General features: G+C 45.9%; 1 protein-coding gene across 7 annotated transcripts in view; it reads left to right on the forward strand.

Annotated features, from left to right (window-relative positions):
• The window catches only part of smoc1 (SPARC related modular calcium binding 1), a 128,637-nt gene that overhangs the window by 85,236 nt on the left and 21,229 nt on the right, over positions 1-22,172 (forward strand). For all 7 annotated transcript variants that reach the window (XM_058987211.1, XM_058987212.1, XM_058987214.1 and 4 more), the window contains 4 exons: positions 9,778-9,973; positions 11,903-11,985; positions 15,790-15,895; positions 18,273-18,520. In XM_058987211.1, coding sequence (XP_058843194.1) covers positions 9,778-9,973; positions 11,903-11,985; positions 15,790-15,895; positions 18,273-18,520 — 633 coding nt within the window. The remainder of the gene's footprint in view (positions 1-9,777; positions 9,974-11,902; positions 11,986-15,789; positions 15,896-18,272; positions 18,521-22,172) is intronic.

Below are 22,172 nucleotides of genomic sequence, written 5' to 3' on the forward strand. Positions count from 1 at the left end.
TTATTATTTGTGTTCTCTGTATTGATTTGTGTTAATTATTCTTTCTTCTCTCCCATTCTCTCGCTCCTGTTTCTTTGAGTCTGCATGTTCACTGCAAGGACATTTGTCACAATGACTTTCCAAACCACTCACTGGCGAATGCGTATTTTGATCATAAAGTTGTTCAGTTGAAAGTAAATTTCATAATTTTGAATTGTGCTCATTCAATTCGTGGAGACAGTGGCATTGAGCAAACCCTCCATGAGTAATAAACAAACGTATGAGGCTTTAAACCAAACTGGGAGAAAGTTTGCTTTCACTGAAAACAGTGGTAAACCTGTGTCTCTCATCTGCAATAAATCGCTTACACACTGTAGTCTGTACAAGGCGAGCAACCTTAAACATCATTCTGAAACAAATAACAACACATTTTCATCTGAATATCCTCCAGGATCAGACTTGAGGAGAAACAAGCTGGCCTCTTTAAAAGCACACCTCAGCAGTCAGCAGATGCTCCTTTCGTTGTTCAGTAAAGAAGCTGATGTAACGACTCAAGCGAGTTTTGTATGGCATGGAATATCACTCGTGCCAAACGTCCTTATTCAGATGAATGAATTTTTTTTATACAATTTGGAGTGTTGGCGCTAGACTAGAGAATGCGTATTTAAATGTTATATTGCAGGTCTGAGATGTATATTATATTAACATACGTCTCATCATGAGCAGGTGCTGTAATCCCTTTCAAAATAAATGCAGTGCATTTGTCATCCACAAAGCTGTCAAAAGTATTTAATGCACAGTACCATCAATGGATAGCCTAACAGCTACTGTACTGCACAACAATGCCAGTATTTAAAACGCCTTGCTCGCAAACATTTCATGTTTTACAGCATGTGTCTTGAGGCTCTCAACCATATGGAAATTTTGGTATGCGGCTTGTAGGGTCACCCCTGATCTATTACATTGAAACCAACACAAAACAACAACAGATACCGGAATTATTGCATGAAGGTTTGTTCCCTATGACAACTGAATGATCATATTAAATGCCTACTTTAGGGGGAAAAGGCACTGGCATGGCACATAGTGACCATAGTCTGACAGTCCCGACTTGCACTGTGCCATAGCCCAGACACACAGCTTTCCTTGCCCTGTTAGGCTGATATGTTATTTGGAGCTGGGACTGTCAAGCGAGGCAGGGAGTGTGCTCACATGCAGGCTGGCACTGCTCTAGCAATCTAATTCATTTTCCATCACATCCAGAAACGGGGCCTCTCGGGGAGGTGCAAAGCCAGAAGACTGGAGTGGTTAGTGCATCTCGTGGGCTGAGCAGCGCTGGCAGAGCAGAACCATAGCTCTGATTAGTCCAGGGGTCCTCACTGCCACCCACTGCCTCCTGCACAAACAACCACTAATCAGATTCTATATCCAGTTAACTCATTCCTCCCAGCATCTGCTCCCCAGCACCAGCCTTTAACACTCTCGGCAGCAATGCACATGCCTGCAAGCCCGTCTGTGAGTCAGCCTGGGGGTGATGCGCACACAGGGCTCGAGCACTTGAACTCTTTTCATAAGGCTTGTGCTTCTGAAGAGTTTACTGTAGTATATATGCTGATTTATCCCTGAAAACTTGGCATATATTCTGTGACACTTACATATTCCTAGTAAAAGTAATAACAAAGTCATGACCTGAAATCTCTTCTGCACAAAGCTCAGTATATTCATGTTTAATTCATGCATTTTAATCATTTGATCAAATTATCATTTAATGATGGACTATTTTGTTAAAAGGCAAAAATATAATGAAATGGGGAGAGTATGTATTCCTGCCAACTATAAAACACACTTATTCTCTGTTCAAATTGGTGAACTACAATGAACTATGTTGTGCTTTTTTGTCTTATATCACAATACTAACCAGTTGGTCCTTTAAACAGTTATCACACAGAATTGAGGAATGACTGGACTAACATGGCAAAATACCACCCAAAATCACAAACATTCCCATGAAAAATGAGCTTTTCCAACAAATACTAGCCATAGGAGGCTGTGTGGTCCAGTGGTTAAAGAAAAGGGCTTGTAACCAGGAGGTCCCCGGTTCAAATCCCACCTCAGCCACTGACTCATTGTGTGACCCTGAGCAAGTCACTTAACCTCCTTGTACTCTGTCTTTCGGGTGAGACGTAATTGTAAGTGACTCTGCAGTTGATGCATAGTTCACACACCCTAGTCTCTGTAAGTCGCCTTGGATAAAGGCGTCTGCTAAATAAACAAATAATAATAATAATTGGGTTGCAATTCACAAGCTGTGTGTAAATATTTCCTCTCACTCCTGAGAAAGATTCTCAAGACAATCCCAACAGGTTCTGTCTTGTGTCCAGGGCTGGGAGGACAATGGGAAACAATAAGCTGGTGGAGAGATGAAACTAAAAAATCCTAAAATGCAAAATGAAGTTTAAAAGAATTAGTCCAGTGTTGAATTTCTAAGTCACTGTGTTATTATCCTTGGAAATTGTGTACAAAAAAAACAACATATTATTAAAACATTGGTCTTGAGCTGAGATTTAGTGTGACAGATGTTTGGAAATGTAGCTCTGTATGAATTACACAGCCTGCCTGTCTGCTTCTAATCAGAGCCTCTCAGTTCTCCCGGGGAGTGGAGGGGCCGGCTGCGTCCCAGCCGAGGATTTAGGGTGCACGGGTGGATCGCCTGTCCAGCTGGGCTGGATCTTTAACATGCTGCCCTAGCTAAAACACTTAGAAAACAACAGGTTACATGTACTTCTGATTTTGCACAGCTAAGGCATTGCACAGCTGAGGAAAAAATGCATAAACATGCACCACTATTAGCTCAATACATTTGTACATTTCTCTGCCAAGATAAATATAAAACTACTTCTCTGTGCCACAGCACAAATCTACACTTTGTGACACTCGAAATGTTCCAACATAAATGTGTTTAAAAAAGAATCCTGTAGTTCAATGTATTGCTCTATGAAACCCTTTGTTTAAGTATGAATGTCTTTCTGGCAATACAGCTTGTCTGCACTGTAAAATGAAGAGGCATTTCACTTAAAAGGTTAAGTAACAAGTGGTTTGTTTCTTTTTGGTGCGTCTGCTTCATCATGGCTAGCCTTTCGTAGAGCTAAAAGGTTAATAATAAGTGAAGCAGAAACAAAGAATAATTGAATTCAATCTATTTAAAAATCTCTGCCAAGAAAACTACTGGAAAGTTCTATTAAAATATGTTGTTTAAAAGACTGTGGTTCAGTTAAAGTGCGTTCATACCACCACAATAAACATGGTTCATTAAACCAGGTCGAATCACTGATAACTGGACTGGATAGAGACAGAGACGAAGACAGTAATAAGAGAAAAGAACAGGGCAGAGAAAGAGGAGGAGATGGAGGGGAGGATGAGTGAAACTTGAATGAGAAAGAGCTCAGGATAGAAAGACCGGGGTAGGGTTTCAGTGTAAAAGAATGAAAGTGGGAGCAATGGATCAGCTTTTTCCATTTATAAAAAGAAAAAAAAAATCAAGTTTGAGATTCACAGCAGCCTGGCGCCAGAGTTAACCCTCACTATAATAAACAGGGCTAGATGATTTGGAAGAGAGAGCTCCTTGGCTGGACGCTGGCAGCAGTGTGGAGTAGTGGTTAGGGCTCTGGACTCTTGACCGGAGGGTTGTGGGTTCAATCCCCAGTGGGGGACACTGCTGTTGTACCCTTGAGCAAGGTACTTTACCTAGATTGCTCCAGTAAAAACCCTACTGTATAAATGGGTAATTGTATGTAAAAATAATGTGATATCTGTATAATGTGAAATAATGTATAATGTGACATCTTGTAACAATTGTAAGTTGCCCTGGATAAGGGCGTCTGCTAAGAAATAAATAATAATAATAATAAATAATACAGGGCTAGATGATTTGGAAGAGAGAGCTCCTTGGCTGGACGCTGGCAGCAGTACAGAGTTACAGGGCTGGATGATTTGGAAGGGGGAGCTCCTTGGCTGGATGCTGGCAGCAGTACAGAGTTACAGGGCTGGATGATTTGGAAGGGGGAGCTCCTTGGCAGGATGCTGGCAGCAGTACAGAGTTACAGGGCTGGATGATTTGGTAGGGAGAGCTCCTTGGCAGGATGCTGGCAGCAGTACAGAGTTACAGGGCTGGATGATTTGGTAGGGAGAGCTCCTTGGCAGGACACTGGCAGCAGTACAGAGTTACAGGGCTGGATGATTTGGAAGGGAGAGCTTCTTGGCTGGACGCTGGCAGCAGTACAGAGTTACAGGGCTGGATGATTTGGAAGGGAGAGCTCCTTGGCAGGATGCTGGCAGCAGTACAGAGTTACAGGGCTGGATGATTTGGTAGAGGGAGCTCCTTGGCAGGATGCTGGCAGCAGTACAGAGTTACAGGGCTGGATGATTTGGTAGGGAGAGCTCCTTGGCAGGACACTGGCAGCAGTACAGAGTTACAGGGCTGGATGATTTGGAAGGGAGAGCTCCTTGGCTGGACGCTGGCAGCAGTACAGAGTTACAGGGCTGGATGATTGGAAGGGAGAGCTCCTTGGCAGGACGCTGGCAGCAGTATAGAGTTACAGGGCTGGATGATTTGGAAGGGAGAGCTCCTTGGCAGGATGCTGGCAGCAGTACAGAGTTACAGGGCTGGATGATTTGGTAGGGAGAGCTCCTTGGCAGGATGCTGGCAGCAGTACAGAGTTACAGGGCTGGATGATTTGGAAGGGAGAGCTCCTTGGCAGGACGCTGGCAGCAGTACAGAGTTACAGGGCTGGATGATTGGAAGGGAGAGCTCCTTGGCAGGACGCTGGCAGCAGTACAGATTTACAGGGCTGGATGATTGGAAGGGAGAGCTCCTTGGCAGGACGCTGGCAGCAGTATAGAGTTACAGGGCTGGATGATTTGGAAGGGAGAGCTCCTTGGCTGGACGCTGGCAGCAGTACAGTGTTACAGGGCTGGATGATTTGGTAGGGAGAGCTCCTTGGCTGGACGCTGGCAGCAGTACAGAGTTACAGGGCTGGATGATTTGGAAGGGAGAGCTCCTTGGCAGGACGCTGGCAGCAGTACAGAGTTACAGGGCTGGATGATTTGGAAGGGGGAGCTCCTTAGCTGGACGCTGGCAGCAGTACAGAGTTACAGGGCTGGATGATTTGGAAGAGAGAGCTCCTTGGCTGGACGCTGGCAGCAGTACAGAGTTGCACGGCTGGATGATTTGGAAGGTAGAGCTCCTTGGCAGGACACTGGCAGCAGTACAGAGTTACAGGGCTGGATGATTTGGAAGGGAGAGCTCCTTGGCTGGACGCTGGCAGCAGTACAGAGTTACAGGGCTGGATGATTTGGAAGGGAGAGCTCCTTGGCTGGACGCTGGCAGCAGTACAGTGTTACAGGGCTGGATGATTTGGTAGGGAGAGCTCCTTGGCTGGACGCTGGCAGCAGTACAGAGTTACAGGGCTGGATGATTTGGAAGGGAGAGCTCCTTGGCAGGACGCTGGCAGCAGTACAGAGTTACAGGGCTGGATGATTTGGAAGGGGGAGCTCCTTAGCTGGACGCTGGCAGCAGTACAGAGTTACAGGGCTGGATGATTTGGAAGAGAGAGCTCCTTGGCTGGACACTGGCAGCAGTACAGAGTTACACGGCTGGATGATTTGGAAGGTAGAGCTCCTTGGCAGGACACTGGCAGCAGTACAGAGTTACAGGGCTGGATGATTTGGAAGGGAGAGCTCCTTGGCTGGACGCTGGCAGCAGTACAGAGTTACAGGGCTGGATGATTTGGAAGGGAGAGCTCCTTGGCAGGACGCTGGCAGCAGTATAGAGTTACAGGGCTGGATGATTTGGAAGGGAGAGCTCCTTGGCTGGACGCTGGCAGCAGTACAGAGTTACAGGGCTGGATGATTTGGAAGGGAGAGCTCCTTGGCAGGACGCTGGCAGCAGTATACAGTTACAGGGCTGGATGATTGGAAGGGAGAGCTCCTTGGCAGGACGCTGGCAGCAGTATACAGTTACAGGGCTGGAAGATTTGGAAGGGAGAGCTCCTTGGCTGGACGCTGGCAGCAGTACAGAGTTACAGGGCTGGATGATTTGGAAGGGAGAGCTCCTTGGCTGGACGCTGGCAGCAGTACAGAGTTACAGGGCTGGATGATTGGAAGGGAGAGCTCCTTGGCAGGACGCTGGCAGCAGTATACAGTTACAGGGCTGGAAGATTTGGAAGGGAGAGCTCCTTGGCTGGACGCTGGCAGCAGTACAGAGTTACAGGGCTGGATGATTTGGAAGGGAGAGCTCCTTGGCTGGACGCTGGCAGCAGTACAGAGTTACAGGGCTGGATGATTGGAAGGGAGAGCTCCTTGGCTGGACGCTGGCAGCAGTACAGAGTTACAGGGCTGGATGATTTGGAAGGGAGAGCTCCTTAGCTGGATGCTGGCAGCAGTACAGTGTTACAGGGCTGGATGATTGGAAGGGAGAGCTCCTTGGCAGGACGCTGGCAGCAGTATACAGTTACAGGGCTGGATGATTGGAAGGGAGAGCTCCTTGGCAGGACGCTGGCAGCAGTATACAGTTACAGGGCTGGAAGATTTGGAAGGGAGAGCTCCTTGGCTGGACGCTGGCAGCAGTACAGAGTTACAGGGCTGGATGATTTGGAAGGGAGAGCTCCTTGGCTGGACGCTGGCAGCAGTACAGAGTTACAGGGCTGGATGATTGGAAGGGAGAGCTCCTTGGCAGGACGCTGGCAGCAGTATACAGTTACAGGGCTGGAAGATTTGGAAGGGAGAGCTCCTTGGCTGGACGCTGGCAGCAGTACAGAGTTACAGGGCTGGATGATTTGGAAGGGAGAGCTCCTTGGCTGGACGCTGGCAGCAGTACAGAGTTACAGGGCTGGATGATTGGAAGGGAGAGCTCCTTGGCTGGACGCTGGCAGCAGTACAGAGTTACAGGGCTGGATGATTTGGAAGGGAGAGCTCCTTAGCTGGATGCTGGCAGCAGTACAGTGTTACAGGGCTGGATGATTTGGTAGGGAGAGCTCCTTGGCTGGACGCTGGCAGCAGTTCAGAGTTACAGGGCTGGATGATTTGGAAGGGAGAGCTCCTTGGCTGGACGCTGGCAGCAGTACAGAGTTACAGGGCTGGATGATTGGAAGGGAGAGCTCCTTGGCAGGACGCTGGCAGCAGTATACAGTTACAGGGCTGGAAGATTTGGAAGGGAGAGCTCCTTGGCTGGACGCTGGCAGCAGTACAGAGTTACAGGGCTGGATGATTTGGAAGGGAGAGCTCCTTGGCTGGACGCTGGCAGCAGTACAGAGTTACAGGGCTGGATGATTTGGAAGGGAGAGCTCCTTAGCTGGATGCTGGCAGCAGTACAGTGTTACAGGGCTGGATGATTTGGTAGGGAGAGCTCCTTGGCTGGACGCTGGCAGCAGTACAGAGTTACAGGGCTGGATGATTTGGAAGGGAGAGCTCCTTGGCTGGACGCTGGCAGCAGTACAGAGTTACAGGGCTGGATGATTGGAAGGGAGAGCTCCTTGGCAGGACGCTGGCAGCAGTATACAGTTACAGGGCTGGAAGATTTGGAAGGGAGAGCTCCTTGGCTGGACGCTGGCAGCAGTACAGAGTTACAGGGCTGGATGATTTGGAAGGGAGAGCTCCTTGGCTGGACGCTGGCAGCAGTACAGAGTTACAGGGCTGGATGATTTGGAAGGGAGAGCTCCTTGGTTGGACGCTGGCAGCAGTACAGAGTTACAGGGCTGGATGATTTGGAAGGGGGAGCTCCTTGGCTGGACGCTGGCAGCAGTACAGAGTTACAGGGCTGGATGATTTGGAAGGGAGAGCTCCTTGGCTGGACGCTGGCAGCAGTACAGAGTTACAGGGCTGGATGATTGGAAGGGAGAGCTCCTTGGCTGGATGCTGGCAGCAGTACAGAGTTACAGGGCTGGATGATTTGGAAGGGAGAGCTCCTTAGCTGGATGCTGGCAGCAGTACAGAGTTACAGGGCTGGATGATTTGGAAGGGAGAGCTCCTTAGCTGGATGCTGGCAGCAGTACAGAGTTACAGGGCTGGATGATTTGGAAGGGAGAGTTCCTTGGCAGGATGCTGGCAGCAGTACAGAGTTACAGGGCTGGATGATTTGGAAGGGAGAGCTCCTTGGCTGGACGCTGGCAGCAGTACAGAGTTACAGGGCTGGATGATTTGGAAGAGAGAGCTCCTTGGCTGGACGCTGGCAGCAGTACAGAGTTACAGAGCTGGATGATTTGGAAGAGAGAGCTCTTGGTATAACTTACTGTACTCTTGTGTTTTCTTCCTTTGTTTTTCTTTTGCAAGTAAAAAATGTATCAATTTCAACCAACCGCTATTGCTTTTTCAAAAAATGCAACTGCACCTAATAAATAAAATAAAAAGTGTTAAAGTATGAGTATTGTGATTGTTGTTTATGTTTACTGGAGCATTATACTTCAAAAAAATGCTGAAATATTGGGCTTCACTGATTTAGGATTCAATAAAACGACAAGTAGAAAACGGCAAAGTTAATGAGCAGCACAGAGTGCTCTCCATACCAGAATCACCAGACCCATATATCAGAGTGGAAATCCACTCAATCGAAATCACGCATGCGTAAAGGTGGAACGTACAGCCGTGATAGATTCTGCTTTTTTTTCATCTGCGGTTCACTGAGCTACTAAACAAAAGTGAAATATTTATGCGCAGTGGTTTAGAGATAATATACGTAATACCGTTAAAAAAAAAATCGATTCAATATCATTCTTTTTTTTTAACTCATTTTTATTTGCAGTCTGAGTTGTTCTGCGTACCCCCTGTGACCCTTAGAAGTACCCCCAGGGGTACGCGTACCCACGTTTGAAAATCCTTGGCCTAACCAATAGAAATGTGAACCAAATGCTGATATCACAAAAAACTGATGGAAAAATGAGATAAAAGGAAATCTTTTGTGATAGTTAACTGACTGGTCAAAATGGATGGATACATTCACTTCAATGTGACTGATGCAGTATATTGGTGATTGGGGGCTCTTATTACTGAAATCGTTTTAGCCAGTGGTGAAATTGGCACAAATAACCCACTAACGTACACTAGGCTTGTATACAGTTGTGAGGCCAGCCTTGAGCTGGACTGTCTGTGGTCACCTTCACACCGGAGGGGAATCAAGGAGCATGCCCATCCCGAATGAACTAATCCTGCCCCAGAGGCAGCTTTAATACCAAATGAATTACTTCCAGAATAAAGAGGAAAAATAACTAATCCCAAAACAGGGTATGATGGCAAGTCCAGCATTGGGCAAGCCTTTTCCTAATGTCCTCCATAAACATTGTTGTTCTGGTGCTCATGGTTGGTTTCCAAGTGTACACTGAAACATGGATGAAGTTGTGACAAGATTGCAGAAGTGTTAACATGGGGGGGGGGGGTGGAAACCATGCCAAATGGAGATTAGATAGATGACTGAAAAGTGCACAGCCTTTCAGTATCTCTGTGGTATACTGTACATCTACACAGCAAGAGCCAGCCAACTTCAGCTTTATGTAACAAATTGCTATTTACTAATCCACTTTGAACATTGTGCTTGGTTTCTGGTACATGTCCTCATTAGCAGATCAAATGGAGTTTAATACACTGTCTAAGAAAGTCACTCCTTATTGCGATGGCAACGATGAGCAATTGTGCATTAACTAGAAGTGAAACTGAATTTGAATTTCTGAGGGTTATGATGTGTGAAACAGTATAGGGGTCTACCCCTTTGTCAATCTGTGCGGGTATTGAAGGTGTTTTTCATGGTTTTAGAGAAAGTTCCTTCTTGTGACCAGGAGAGGCAGACGGCCCAGGAGGAGGCGCGGCAGAGAGACCCGAGAGACGCCATCTTCATCCCCGAGTGCGGCCTGGCGGGGCTCTACAAGCCTGTTCAATGCCACCAGTCCACCGGCTATTGCTGGTGTGTGCTGGTGGATAGCGGGCGGCCCATTCCTGGCACCGCCACGCGGTAAGCTCACCAACTCAGACTATATAGCAGTCCAGGCAAAGCACAACCCAGGGTAGCAGCAAAGGGGTATTTAAAAAAGAGAGACAGAAACAGGAATGACATTTGCTGCATTTTGACTGTACTTGCTGGTAGCAAACACTGCCTTGTAGTCTTTTCAAACCCATTAGGAGCCTTGAATGGGATACTCACTTCTAAATGAAGAGAGCCATACTGTGGAGCTCAGTGAGGAATATAGGGCTGAGGAGTCATCCGTTATACAGCCACATTTAGATCAAGATTAGCGCTGTTGTACTGTGACTGTGTGGGATGGTTATTAGTGCTGTTGTATTGTGACTGTGCAGGATGGTTATTAGTGCTGTTGTATTGTACTGTGTGGGATGGTTATTAGTGCTGTTGTATTGTGACTGTGTGGGATGGTTATTAGTGCTGTTGTATTGTACTGTGTGGGATGGTTATCAGTGCTGTTGTATTGTGACTGTGTGGGATGGTTATTAGTGCTGTTGTATTGTGACTGTGTGGGATGGTTATTAGTGCTGTTGTATTGTGACTGTGTGGGATGGTTATTAGTGCTGTTGTATTGTGACTGTGTGGGATGGTTATTAGTGCTGTTGTATTGTGACTGTGTGGGATGGTTATTAGTGCTGTTGTATTGTGACTGTGTGGGATGGTTATTAGTGCTGTTGTATTGTGACTGTGTGGGATGGTTATTAGTGCTGTTGTATTGTACTGTGTGGGATGGTTATCAGTGCTGTTGTATTGTGACTGTGTGGGATGGTTATTAGTGCTGTTGTATTGTGACTGTGTGGGATGGTTATTAGTGCTGTTGTATTGTGACTGTGTGGGATGGTTATTAGTGCTGTTGTATTGTGACTGTGTGGGATGGTTATTAGTGCTGTTGTATTGTACTGTGTGGGATGGTTATCAGTGCTGTTGTATTGTGACTGTGTGGGGTGGTTATTAGTGCTGTTGTATTGTGACTGTGTGGGATGGTTATCAGTGCTGTTGTATTGTGACTGTGTGGGGTGGTTATTAGTGCTGTTGTATTGTGACTGTGTGGGATGGTTATTAGTGCTGTTGTATTGTACTGTGTGGGATGGTTATTAGTGCTGTTGTATTGTGACTGTGTGGGATGGTTATTAGTGCTGTTGTATTGTACTGTGTGGGATGGTTATTAGTGCTGTTGTATTGTGACTGTGTGGGATGGTTATTAGTGCTGTTGTATTGTGACTGTGTGGGATGGTTATCAGTGCTGTTGTATTGTACTGTGTGGGATGGTTATTAGTGCTGTTGTATTGTACTGTGTGGGATGGTTATTAGTGCTGTTGTATTGTGACTGTGTGGGATGGTTATTGATTTTTATTGATTTTTTTTTATTGATATTGATTTTTAAATCAGTTTCTAAAAAAAACAGTACAACAGTACATCCTGATCTAGAGAAAACAGCCACAATATAGTTATAGCTGTTTGGCCATATGGTCTATTCAACTTCTACTGCAAACCTTATAGTGCAGAGACTAGTATGCATTTCCCTATACTTTGATCATGCCGTTATGACAGACAGGAAGACACTGGGAGTTGCACCGGTTAACTACAGCTGTCCCGTATTAGTCCACAGGTTAATTGGATAGATGGTTGGTTACTGAAGTGCATGTACGATAAAGCATTGAAAATGCTAATACGTTTCAGAGCTACAGGCATTTCAGACATGTGAACCCGCTCCCATCCCTGCTGTGCTTGTAACTTGCAGGTTGTGTTTGAATGTAATTGTGTGTAATTGTGTTACTTGCTGCCGCCTGCAGCTGTATTTATTTCTGTCTTAAACAATAGTTTCACACAATTGTGTCCGCGGTCCGAGTGGAACCCTGGTCCTAGGGGAGACAGCGAGGGCTGTTCCTGCTTTACCTCGTGCTTTCCCTTTGTGTCCTGCAGGTACCAGACCCCCGAGTGTGACAGCGCAGCGCGGTCTCGCAGCTCAGAGGCAGAGGATCCCTTCAGGGACAGAGAGCTGCCAGGTGAGCCGCGCCCCGGTGTGGGCTGCAGAGAGAGAGGCCAGGGATTGAGTGCACAGGGTTTGCAACTTTATACATGGGATCTGTCTCTACCTAACCCTAACCCTAACCCTAACCTGAGATTGAGATAATTTATTGAGATCTGATCTTTGTAGAAATTTATTGGACATATTGGATATATGGAGGCGTCTCTCCGCCTGTACATCTATCTGTCTTTATGTCACACTTTCATTTTTACATGTATCTTAAGAACACAAGAAGTTATTCCATGTATTGTAAATCCAGTCATTGAGATTGTCATTGTCCTGCATGCTTGTGCTGTCATGATGCCTCCTCCATGTGGGATTAAAGTAGAAAGGAAGAGGGAAGAATACACTCTGGTGATAGCTGGTCACAAAACTTTAAAGCCCTTAAAATTTAAAGGACAGTTTATTGCTTTATTTATAACATTGTTTAACAAGAATATAAACTTCGAACCCCCAACTGGGCTTAAAAATGATCAGCTTTTATAAAGGAAATCTGATGTCCTGAAGCTCCCTCGCACTTTGTTCTTCCCATTTATATAACACCAGGATCCATAATAGCAGGGATACCCGTACAGTCTCATCAAATTTGAAAATATAGCCCCGTTATATTGCTATGTTTTTATTATCCATATATTCTCTGTTTGGGGTCTGCATAAAAAAAATAAAAATGTTTTCAGATAAAAAGCAGCTTAATTACAAGAATAACAAATACTTGTCAGATTCCCCTGCCTTTTGAAGATTTGAATGCCGTAATGTCTCATTTAGCACTCAATTAAAGATTCACTGACGCGTTCACTCGCAGGGCCTGTCGTACATCATAGATAATAATTGGATTCACCTGGGCTCCCAAATACCTTCTCTTCCCACGGAATGCTGTGAGCCAGCAGAAAAGCTATGAAAATAAGAAAAAAAAGACCCAAGACCGGTAAAATGAGAAGATTCATTTATTACATTCTGGCGTTTGAAGTCCTCTTTACAGACACAATTAGGGAGGAAAAATTCTCACTGGCCGTGAGAGCTATAAAACCTATTCATCTGGGCAATTAAAAAAACATTACCTTAGGTGTTGGGCGGCAGCGAGTCGTAAAACTTAACAGGGCTGTGCGCTGCCGAGAGGGGCCTGCACAAGGTAGGGGCTGCTCTCCACACGCTGTCGAGAGGGTCCTGCACAAGGTAGGGGCTGCTCTCCACACGCTGTCGAGAGGGTCCAGCACAGGGTAGGGGGTGCTCTCCACACGCTGTCGAGAGGGTCCTGCGAGGGGCTGCTTTCCACACGCTGTCGAGAGGGTCCTGCGCAGGGTAGGGGCTGCTCTCCACAAGCTGTCGAGAGGGTCCTGTGAGGGGCTGCTCTCCACACGCTGTCAAGAGGGTCCTGCACAGGGTAGGGATTGCTCTCCACACGCTGTCGACAGGGGCCTGCGACGGGCTGCTCTCCACACGCTGCCGAGAGGGGCCTGCGAGGGGCTGCTCTCCACACGCTGCCGAGAGGGTCCTGCACAGGTTAGGGGCTGCTCTACACACGCTGTCGAGAGGGTCCTGCACAAGGTAGGGGCTGCTGTCCACACGCTGTTGAGAGGGTCCTGCACAAGGTAGGGGCTGCTCTCCACACGCTGTTGAGAGGGTCCTGCACAAGGTAGGGGCTGCTCTCCACACGCTGTCGAGAGGGTCCTGCGAGGGGCTGCTTGCCACACGCTGTCGAGAGGGTATTGTGAGGGGCTGCTCTCCACATGCTGTTGAGAGGGTCCTGCACAAGGTAGGGGCTGCTCTCCACACGCTGTCGAGAGGGTCCTGCGAGGGGTTGCTCTCCACACGCTGTTGAGAGGGTCCTGCAAGGGGCTGCTCTCCACACGCTGTCGAGAGGGTCCTATGCAGGGTAGGGGCTGCTCTCCACACGCTGTCGAGAGGGTCCTGCGCAGGGTAGGGGCTGCTCTCCACACGCTGTCGAGAGGGTCCTGCACAGGGTAGGGGCTGCTCTCCACACGCTGTCGAGAGGGTCCTGCAAGGGGCTGCACTCCACACGCTGTTGAGAGGGTCCTGCGCAGGGTAGGGGCTGCTCTCCACATGCTGTCGAGAGGGTCCTGCAAGGGGCTGCTCTCCACACGCTGTCGAGAGGGTCCTGCGCAGGGTAGGGGCTGCTCTCCACACGCTGTCGAGAGGGTCCTGCGCAGGGTAGGGGCTGCTCTCCACACGCTGTCGAGAGGGTCCTGCGCAGGGTAGGGGCTGCTCTCCACACGCTGTTGAGGGTCCTGCGCAGGGTAGGGGCTGCTCTCCACATGCTGTCGAGAGGGTCCTGCAAGGGGCTGCTCTCCACACGCTGTCGAGAGGGTCCTGCACAGGGTAGGGGCTGCTCTCCACACGCTGTCGAGAGGGTCCTGCGCAGGGTAGGGGCTGCTCTCCACACGCTGTCGAGAGGGTCCTGCAAGGGGCTGCTCTCCACACGCTGTCGAGAGGGTCCTGCGCAGGGTAGGGGCTGCTCTCCACACGCTGTTGAGGGTCCTGCGCAGGGTAGGGGCTGCTCTCCACACGCTGTCGAGAGGGTCCTGCAAGGGGCTGCTCTCCACACGCTGTCGAGAGGGTCCTGCGCAGGGTAGGGGCTGCTCTCCACACGCTGTCGAGAGGGTCCTGCGAGTGGCTGCTCTCCACAAGCTGTCGAGAGGGTCCTGCGCAGGGTAGGGGCTGCTCTCCATCACCTCACACTTTTTCTTCTTTTTCTTTTTTCTTTTTTCTTTTTTCTTTCTTTTCATTTCTAGGATTTACATTGGCATACATGCTTATTTTTTTATAAACATTATTATTTAAAGAATATACAAGCAAATATAAGGCTTGACCGATTAGGTCAGCATAGTTTAAAGCCACAGGTTTCTATGTAAGGGCTTTTTGATTGCTTTGGGTTTGTGTTCCTTCCAGATAGACTCCATGCACTTTATATTGCACAGGATTACGAGCCGCGCACATTGAGGTGTTCCAAGAAGAGTCATAGAAATATGTAAATCATTACAAGAAGTTTTGTTTTTAATCAATGACTCATTATTGCTGAGAACTTGACGCATGCCTGTGTGATAAAAATCATGAGATCCGATGTTATAAGAATAGCTGAAAAATTAATCCCAGATTCTCCTTCAAACGTGTGCAGTGGGGGGGGGGGGGGGGGGCGGTGGGGTATGGACTGTGAGTGCCTCCCACTCGAGGTAGATATACTGAGCATCTACTGAAATTTAAAAAATGTTAGTCCTTGTTTCAAGCAAAAAAAGAAAAACTATACCCTTATTTTCAACTTTTTATTCCTGCACAAGTCAGCATGCGGAGGAAGTATCTTTGCTAATTCATCTGCTCTAAAGTCCTAAAGTTGCAGTGGCTCATATAAGAGGTTTCCCTGAGAGGTTCTGCATTGTTTTCAGTTAGACACTTATGGGTTGCACTAAATATACAAAACCAACACAACAAATGAACTTTCCCCTTAACAGCCCCCTAATTCAAATCCACATTCACCGCTCTTTCAATTCCTTGTGCCATAAACTATTTGAGTGTTGTGGAAACTCATCTGACAGAATGCAATGACACTGTTCACTTCAACCTGTGACTTGGCTGCCATGCTGCGGCCATTCGACATTTTGGTTTCTGTATGAGATATTGACTTGATATCCAGTACGTATCTGTAGCTGAAGTTTGATTGTGGATATCGTACAAAGTTAACCATTTTGTGGTAGTAATTACACAAACTTAAACTGACCTCTGAACCACAATGGCTGCCATGATCCCACTCCCTTTTGTTTTGGTTCAGGATGCCCAGGCACGAAGAAAGTGGAGTTCATCACCAGCTTGCTGGATGCCCTCTCTACCGACATGGTGCAGGCTATAAACTCACCAGCTCCATCTGGTGTTGGGAGGTAAGCGATGCTCCTCTAGCTGATCAAGCGTTCTTCACTAACTGTGATTTGATATGTGGGTGTGGCCACACTAATGGGGACACACATATCAAAAAATGTAACACTTGTGTACTAAATGATTTGAAAGTCTAATGTTCTAAATCAGAGTAGAAAGATGACTGTTAAATAAAAACCCACCTGTCTATTTTTCATGGAGTTGTGGATTTATATTATCAAGCAGACAACACGGGCATCTTTGAATCAGATCCATTTTTTAATGGTAGGGAACAAACTTGAGAAGGGGGTGTTAGCACTATTTACCTTTCAATTCAGGATCCCTGTCCTGAGCTCTTAAATCAGAATTCGATTAGTAATCCATGTTTTAAACTCCCTTGTAACTGTGATATGTGAAGTACCCCAGGGGCTAGTATTGGTATACTAGCTGTATTGGTATACTATCAGTGCTTGTGTTGTGTTAGTGACATCGTATCCACGTGGGGTTGAGTCTGGATATATCAACTGTGTGTGGGGTAGGGGCTTTGAGCTTTGTATCAGTAATGGGTATTACAGGTGTCACCACACTTACTCTAGCCAATCCACTTAACTAAAAGGCCACAGTGCCCATGCGTCCTTATTTATAACCCCTAGGCCATAACGCCTCCAATAATTACTATGTTTAAGCTCACTTGTACAGTGCCTTCAAGATTCTCAGCATTTAACCTCTATGCCACTCTACCTGTCGATACCTTATCACCAACCCCTAAGACCACACTGCCTCCCAGTCTCTCAGCTCTAACCACTATACCACACTGCCTCCCAGTCTCTCAGCTCTAACCACTATACCACACTGCCTCCCAGTCTGTCAGCTCTAACCACTAGACCACACTGCCTCACAGCTCTATTATTATTATTATTATTATTATTATTATTATTATTATTATTCATTTCTTAGCAGACGCCCTTATCCAGGGCGACTTACAATTGTTACAAGATATCACATTATGCATTATTTCACATTATACAGATATCACATTATTTTTACATACAATTACCCATTTATACAGTTGGGTTTTTACTGGAGCAATCTAGGTAAAGTACCTTGCTCAAGGGTACAACAGCAGTGTCCCCCACTGGGGATTGAACCCACAACCCTCTGGTCAAGAGTCCAGAGCCCTAACCACTAGACCACACTGCCTCACAGTCTATCAGCTCTAACCACTAGACCACACTGCCCCCCAGTCTCTCAGCTCTAACCACTTGACCACACTGCCTCACAGTCTCTCAGCTCTAACCACTTGACCACACTGCCTCACAGTCTCTCAGCTCTAACCACTTGACCACACTGCCTCACAGTCTCTCAGCTCTAACCACTATACCACACTGCCTCACTGTCTCTCAGATCTAACCACTATACCACACTGCCTCACTGTCTTTCAGATCTAACCACTAGACCACACAGCCTCCCAGTCCCTCAGCTCTAACCACTAGACCATACTACCTCCCAGTCTCTCAGCTCTAACCACTAGACCACACTGCCTCCCAGTGGCCAGGCTGTGCTGAAATGGAAGGTTGCTTGCCTTTGTTTTGTTTTGTTTGAATCCCTCTGGTTTGAGGCATTCCCCTTCTCAAATTGCTAATTTGCTTATCTGATGAACCACAGCAAGAGGCCGGAGGAGATGAACAGACTTTGAGTAAGTGATTCATGGGGGCCACTGGGATACAGTATCTCATGGGCATCTTTGCCATCGTGAAGCTGTGTAGCCCCTAGTAGGAGATAAATACTTGTAAACTGAGCATTATTATTAATTGAAGATATTTATATAAAACAGTTCCAGAGATAGCACACATAGAATTTAGAGATCATTTTGTACTGTGAAATTTGGCCAGGGTGCTCTTCTTCAAAATGGTGCCAAAGGAACAGAGAATTGGCTTGGTTTTCCATGACCATCACTTGAGGGCAAAGGCTTTACACAATCCTTGTATCATAGTTATAATGTAATATAAAGATAATATAAATAGAAATGTTGGCACAATAGAACTGAGAGCCTCTCAGAATGACTGCAGACACGTCTGACCTTTTAAAGCTGTCTTGTGAATAACATTCTCAACTCAAAAACAATACAATCATTTCAAAAAGACATATAAAGCAATACAACTATAATATTATTTCAGTCTAACAGTAAGCAACAATGCTAACCGCTATATTACTGAGAAGTGTTTGAATGCATTCTCAGTGTCAGGCAGAGTGCTTTAGAGTCCAGGGTAGGGACTAGTGTTACGGGATGGGACCTGATTCACTGATAACAGGCTGCTAGTTATAGTTTCTTTCTGTCCTGAAAGGAACATTTCACCTGTGCAGTGAGGCTGATTTGAACCCCCGCCCCTTTGCTGTCGGCAGGTTCTCGGAGCCAGACCCCAGCCACACTCTGGAGGAGCGGGTGGTCCACTGGTACTTCGGGCAGCTCGACAACAATGGCAGCAGCGACATCAACAAGAAGGAGCTGAAGCCCTTCAAGCGCTACGTCAAGAAGAAAGCCAAGCCCAAGAAATGTGCCCGCAAGTTCACAGAGTACTGCGACCTCAACAAGGACAAGGCCATCTCCCTGCTGGAGCTCCAGGGCTGTCTGGCTGTCAGCAAGGACACAGGTGGGCAGGCTTGCACTCATTGCTTTGGGTGGAATAATCAATACTAACCAATGCATTGAGAACAAAAGGTGTAGACTTCACAAAATAATCAATACTAACCAATGCATTGAGAACAAAAGGTGTAGACTTCACAAAATACAACTGAAATCAGATCAATGTGGAGATTATTATATATCACTTGTTTTACAACTACATTTCATTTCATTTTGTTACTCCTGTCATTATCTCCTGTCCGTCCATGCCTCCTGCTCTTCCGTGTGTGTGTTGGGGAGGGGGGGGGGGGAGTTTCAATGTAAACAAGGCGACACTGGTCAGTGAAAGCAGGGAACATGAGCTAATATGAGTGGCTATGGATAAAAGTGCAGCACACAACTGAATCCCTGGCACAATTACCAGTCTCTTAAAACAATCAAGGGAAATACAGTAATTACATTTTAAATGGGTAGTTTTGCATTAATCCAACACCTTACTTTGTACATTCAGTCAATTGGTTAATATATGTGTTGAAAAAACTGTGTTATTAAAAAGCAAGAACATTTTATTTTTTTCATTAGCTTCTGCCATTTTTCATCACCAAGCAATTACACATGGATGAGTTTTAGTCCAGAAAAGCACAAGGACAGCATGTGTTTCTGGATAGCAAGCTACATGAGGCTCTAAATAGGGAAGCAGGGTGATTAATCCATGAATGAACTGAGGCTCGCAAAAAAAAGCCATGCCGATCAATAAATGATTGATCTATTACCGGTTGCATCTGTAGTCTTTACATTGTGATCATAGTTAACGGAGCAATGATTCACTCTCAGAAGATGTTGCAGCTCACTTGTCCTAATAGGTAAAATACATGTCTGTGAGGCACACACAACCATATACAGCACTCTGTCTATCTGACTTGCTCATCAAACAATCATGAAATATCAAGGGCAGGGCCTTATTCACTGAAGTACAATGTGTGGTATTGTACTATCAACATAGCCTAACTGTGAATTAACCAAAGCTGCTTGGGGGATATCCACACATGCATGGCTTATCTAGCTCACATCAAGTGATGAATTTTGGAACTGGTACAGGACAAGCCATAGGGAACATAGGGGTGCAATACAATGTAACCATAGGGAGCACTATTGATTCCCATATCTCAAAATTAATTAACTTGAGTGCTGCAATGCAGAATGAATAATCCAAGGCCTCCAATACACAGCTTCATAGTTAATGAATTTATTAAACATGCAATTGCACATGTAGGCTTCAACAATGCCTCTGTCGCACAATTTCTTAACTGTATAATTGTGCTTTATCCCAGCTCTGTATTAAAAAAAACAACCACTTGCAAGAAAGATGGAAACTTAGAAGGAGGGAAAACAGTGATAGAATGTGAGCCTGGCATATCGGAGACACAGGCAGAGTGAGAGTGAAGTTCCCCTGACAGAAAGACCCTGCTCCCTGCCTGCTGGCTCCCACCTGGGATTGAGAGAGTTGGAAGCGTGCCGCCCAGGATGACAGCACGCTCCTGCTGATGTGCTCGGAGTGGAGGGGGGCTGAGCCACTCTGACTAAACTGTACACACTTCTGGGCTCAATTCACACACTGCTCTGTGATGAACCCATTATTGTAGTTTATTGGTGCAAAATACGTAGTTTATATATATATATATATATATATATATATATATATATATATATATATATATATAAAAATAAATACGCAATACAGTATTTTTGTCAGTTCTTCACCTCCTTCTTTCACGATCTCAATCGTTATGCTGTCTTCTCCAGGTGCTTTTCCTGTCTAAATATGTTTGACAGCATGTTTCACTTTTTCCGGTAGAATGCCTGGTATTTCTTCCTCGGGTTGTGTTTTTTCCGTCTCGTCTTCGTCATCTGCTGCGTTGCTCTTTTCATCTTGATATCATTTTCTGTAAAAGTCTTCGACTCTCTTCAGAATCAATTCACGGTTCTTGATGACAGTCCCGTCCTCTTGTTTGATTGCTAAAATCTGTTTTTTCCCCCGACAATTAGTCTTTGTTTTGCTTTCTTCATGCTTCATGTTTTCAATAGTTTTCTCTACCAACCTACAGTTGAACGACCGTGTATCCTCAGTAATGCGCTTTCTTACTGTCTTGCAGACAGCTGCTTTATGTTTCACTTCCCTTCTTTTCTTCATGAGGTATGTAATCTCTTGCATGATCTTCTGGTCGTATTTTGTACTCTGTGTTCCATTAATGTTTTTTGCTGTTTCTGCAATTACTTGCGTCACTTCCTCATAGATTTTGTTTACCTCGATTGCTTCATCTTTTTGCAGATCTTGAAGAGCACTGAATCTATTCTTCAGTTCCAGTTGAAACACCAGGCTTTGCTTCTGGAGCATTTTTACGTTAATTTGTGTTGGATTTCATCATCGCTTAGTCATGCGATGTCCGTAACCCGGTGATTCCTCTGCTTTCATGCTTAACCGGGCGCTGGGGAATGAGGGCCATGTTTTTGTCTGTGCTTTCATCATGGGGGGGGGGGGGGGGGGTTGGCCATAACTCACCACGCTGGCCAGGCAGGTTGGTGAGTGCCCCTTCCCCTTTGGCCAAGTATGTTACTCAAGCTTTCACAGCATGGTTGAAAGTATCACTTATGTACTAATTAAAAAAAAAATGTAAATAATACCTTAAGTTTAAAAGTTTAGTCTTCACGTTGCCAGAAGCTGTCAGGCAGCTTCTTCCACAGCTAGCCAATCACAAGTGATCGGGGTGGGAAGTAAACACTTCTCTAATGTGTTTTCAGAAACTTGCGTGGCTCTCTAGAAATATACCAGAACGAACATATGAAAAATAAATAAATAAAAACGACTTGTCCGATGGGCAAAGTACAACGGCAAAACTTGTTGTCCATCACACAAATCGTGTTGTCCCGGGCGTCAGGTGATACGAATTTTACACACCCCTGTGTAAGCATTCATGCATAAACAAGATAGTCATGAAAAGCCATGACTTGCAGTCGTGGTATTCATGACATCTCCTCTTATAGATTTATTTATGGTGATCTCATGTCTACAGCATCTAATACAAACTATCTGGTAGAAGGTCTCTGATACAAAGTGATTTCAGGTAGCTGCATCACATCAATATCAGGGTCAGCTATATATTCTAAGGACCTCATTTACTAAGTGTACTAAATGTAGCTGTAATGTGCACATTAAGTAGAGAGCCTAACGTGCACCATAAATCTAAAGTTACTGTCCCATTTACTAACAGAGAACGCATTTACGTGCGCACTGTCTGGCTAATTTACATACCATAGCATGCACACTACATGTATTGTGAGCCATAACTCAATGTGCATGATAATGTCCAAGACCTACCCGTGACCACCATGATATCAAAAGCCCCAGCAGTCCAGGTGTATCTTTTGGTCAGTAACTTGTTGTGAAAGGTGGTGGTGGCTTACATTGACCAAAAATGAGCGATCAACAGACACAGCCCTCTGCAGGAGCCAGGCAGAGGCAACGCAAACAAAAAATGCATGCAGAGGAGTTAGAAATTCTAAGTAAGCGATGGGCAGTATTAGCAGTAAAACATGAATGTAATAAAAAACAAGTGCAAAAAAGCAATGGAAGTGCAGAAATGTACAGGACAGGCAGGCTGCATCACTGCAAACTGTTTCCA

Source organism: Acipenser ruthenus, chromosome 15 (genome assembly GCF_902713425.1).
Source record: "Acipenser ruthenus chromosome 15, fAciRut3.2 maternal haplotype, whole genome shotgun sequence".
Taxonomy (NCBI): domain Eukaryota; kingdom Metazoa; phylum Chordata; class Actinopteri; order Acipenseriformes; family Acipenseridae; genus Acipenser; species Acipenser ruthenus.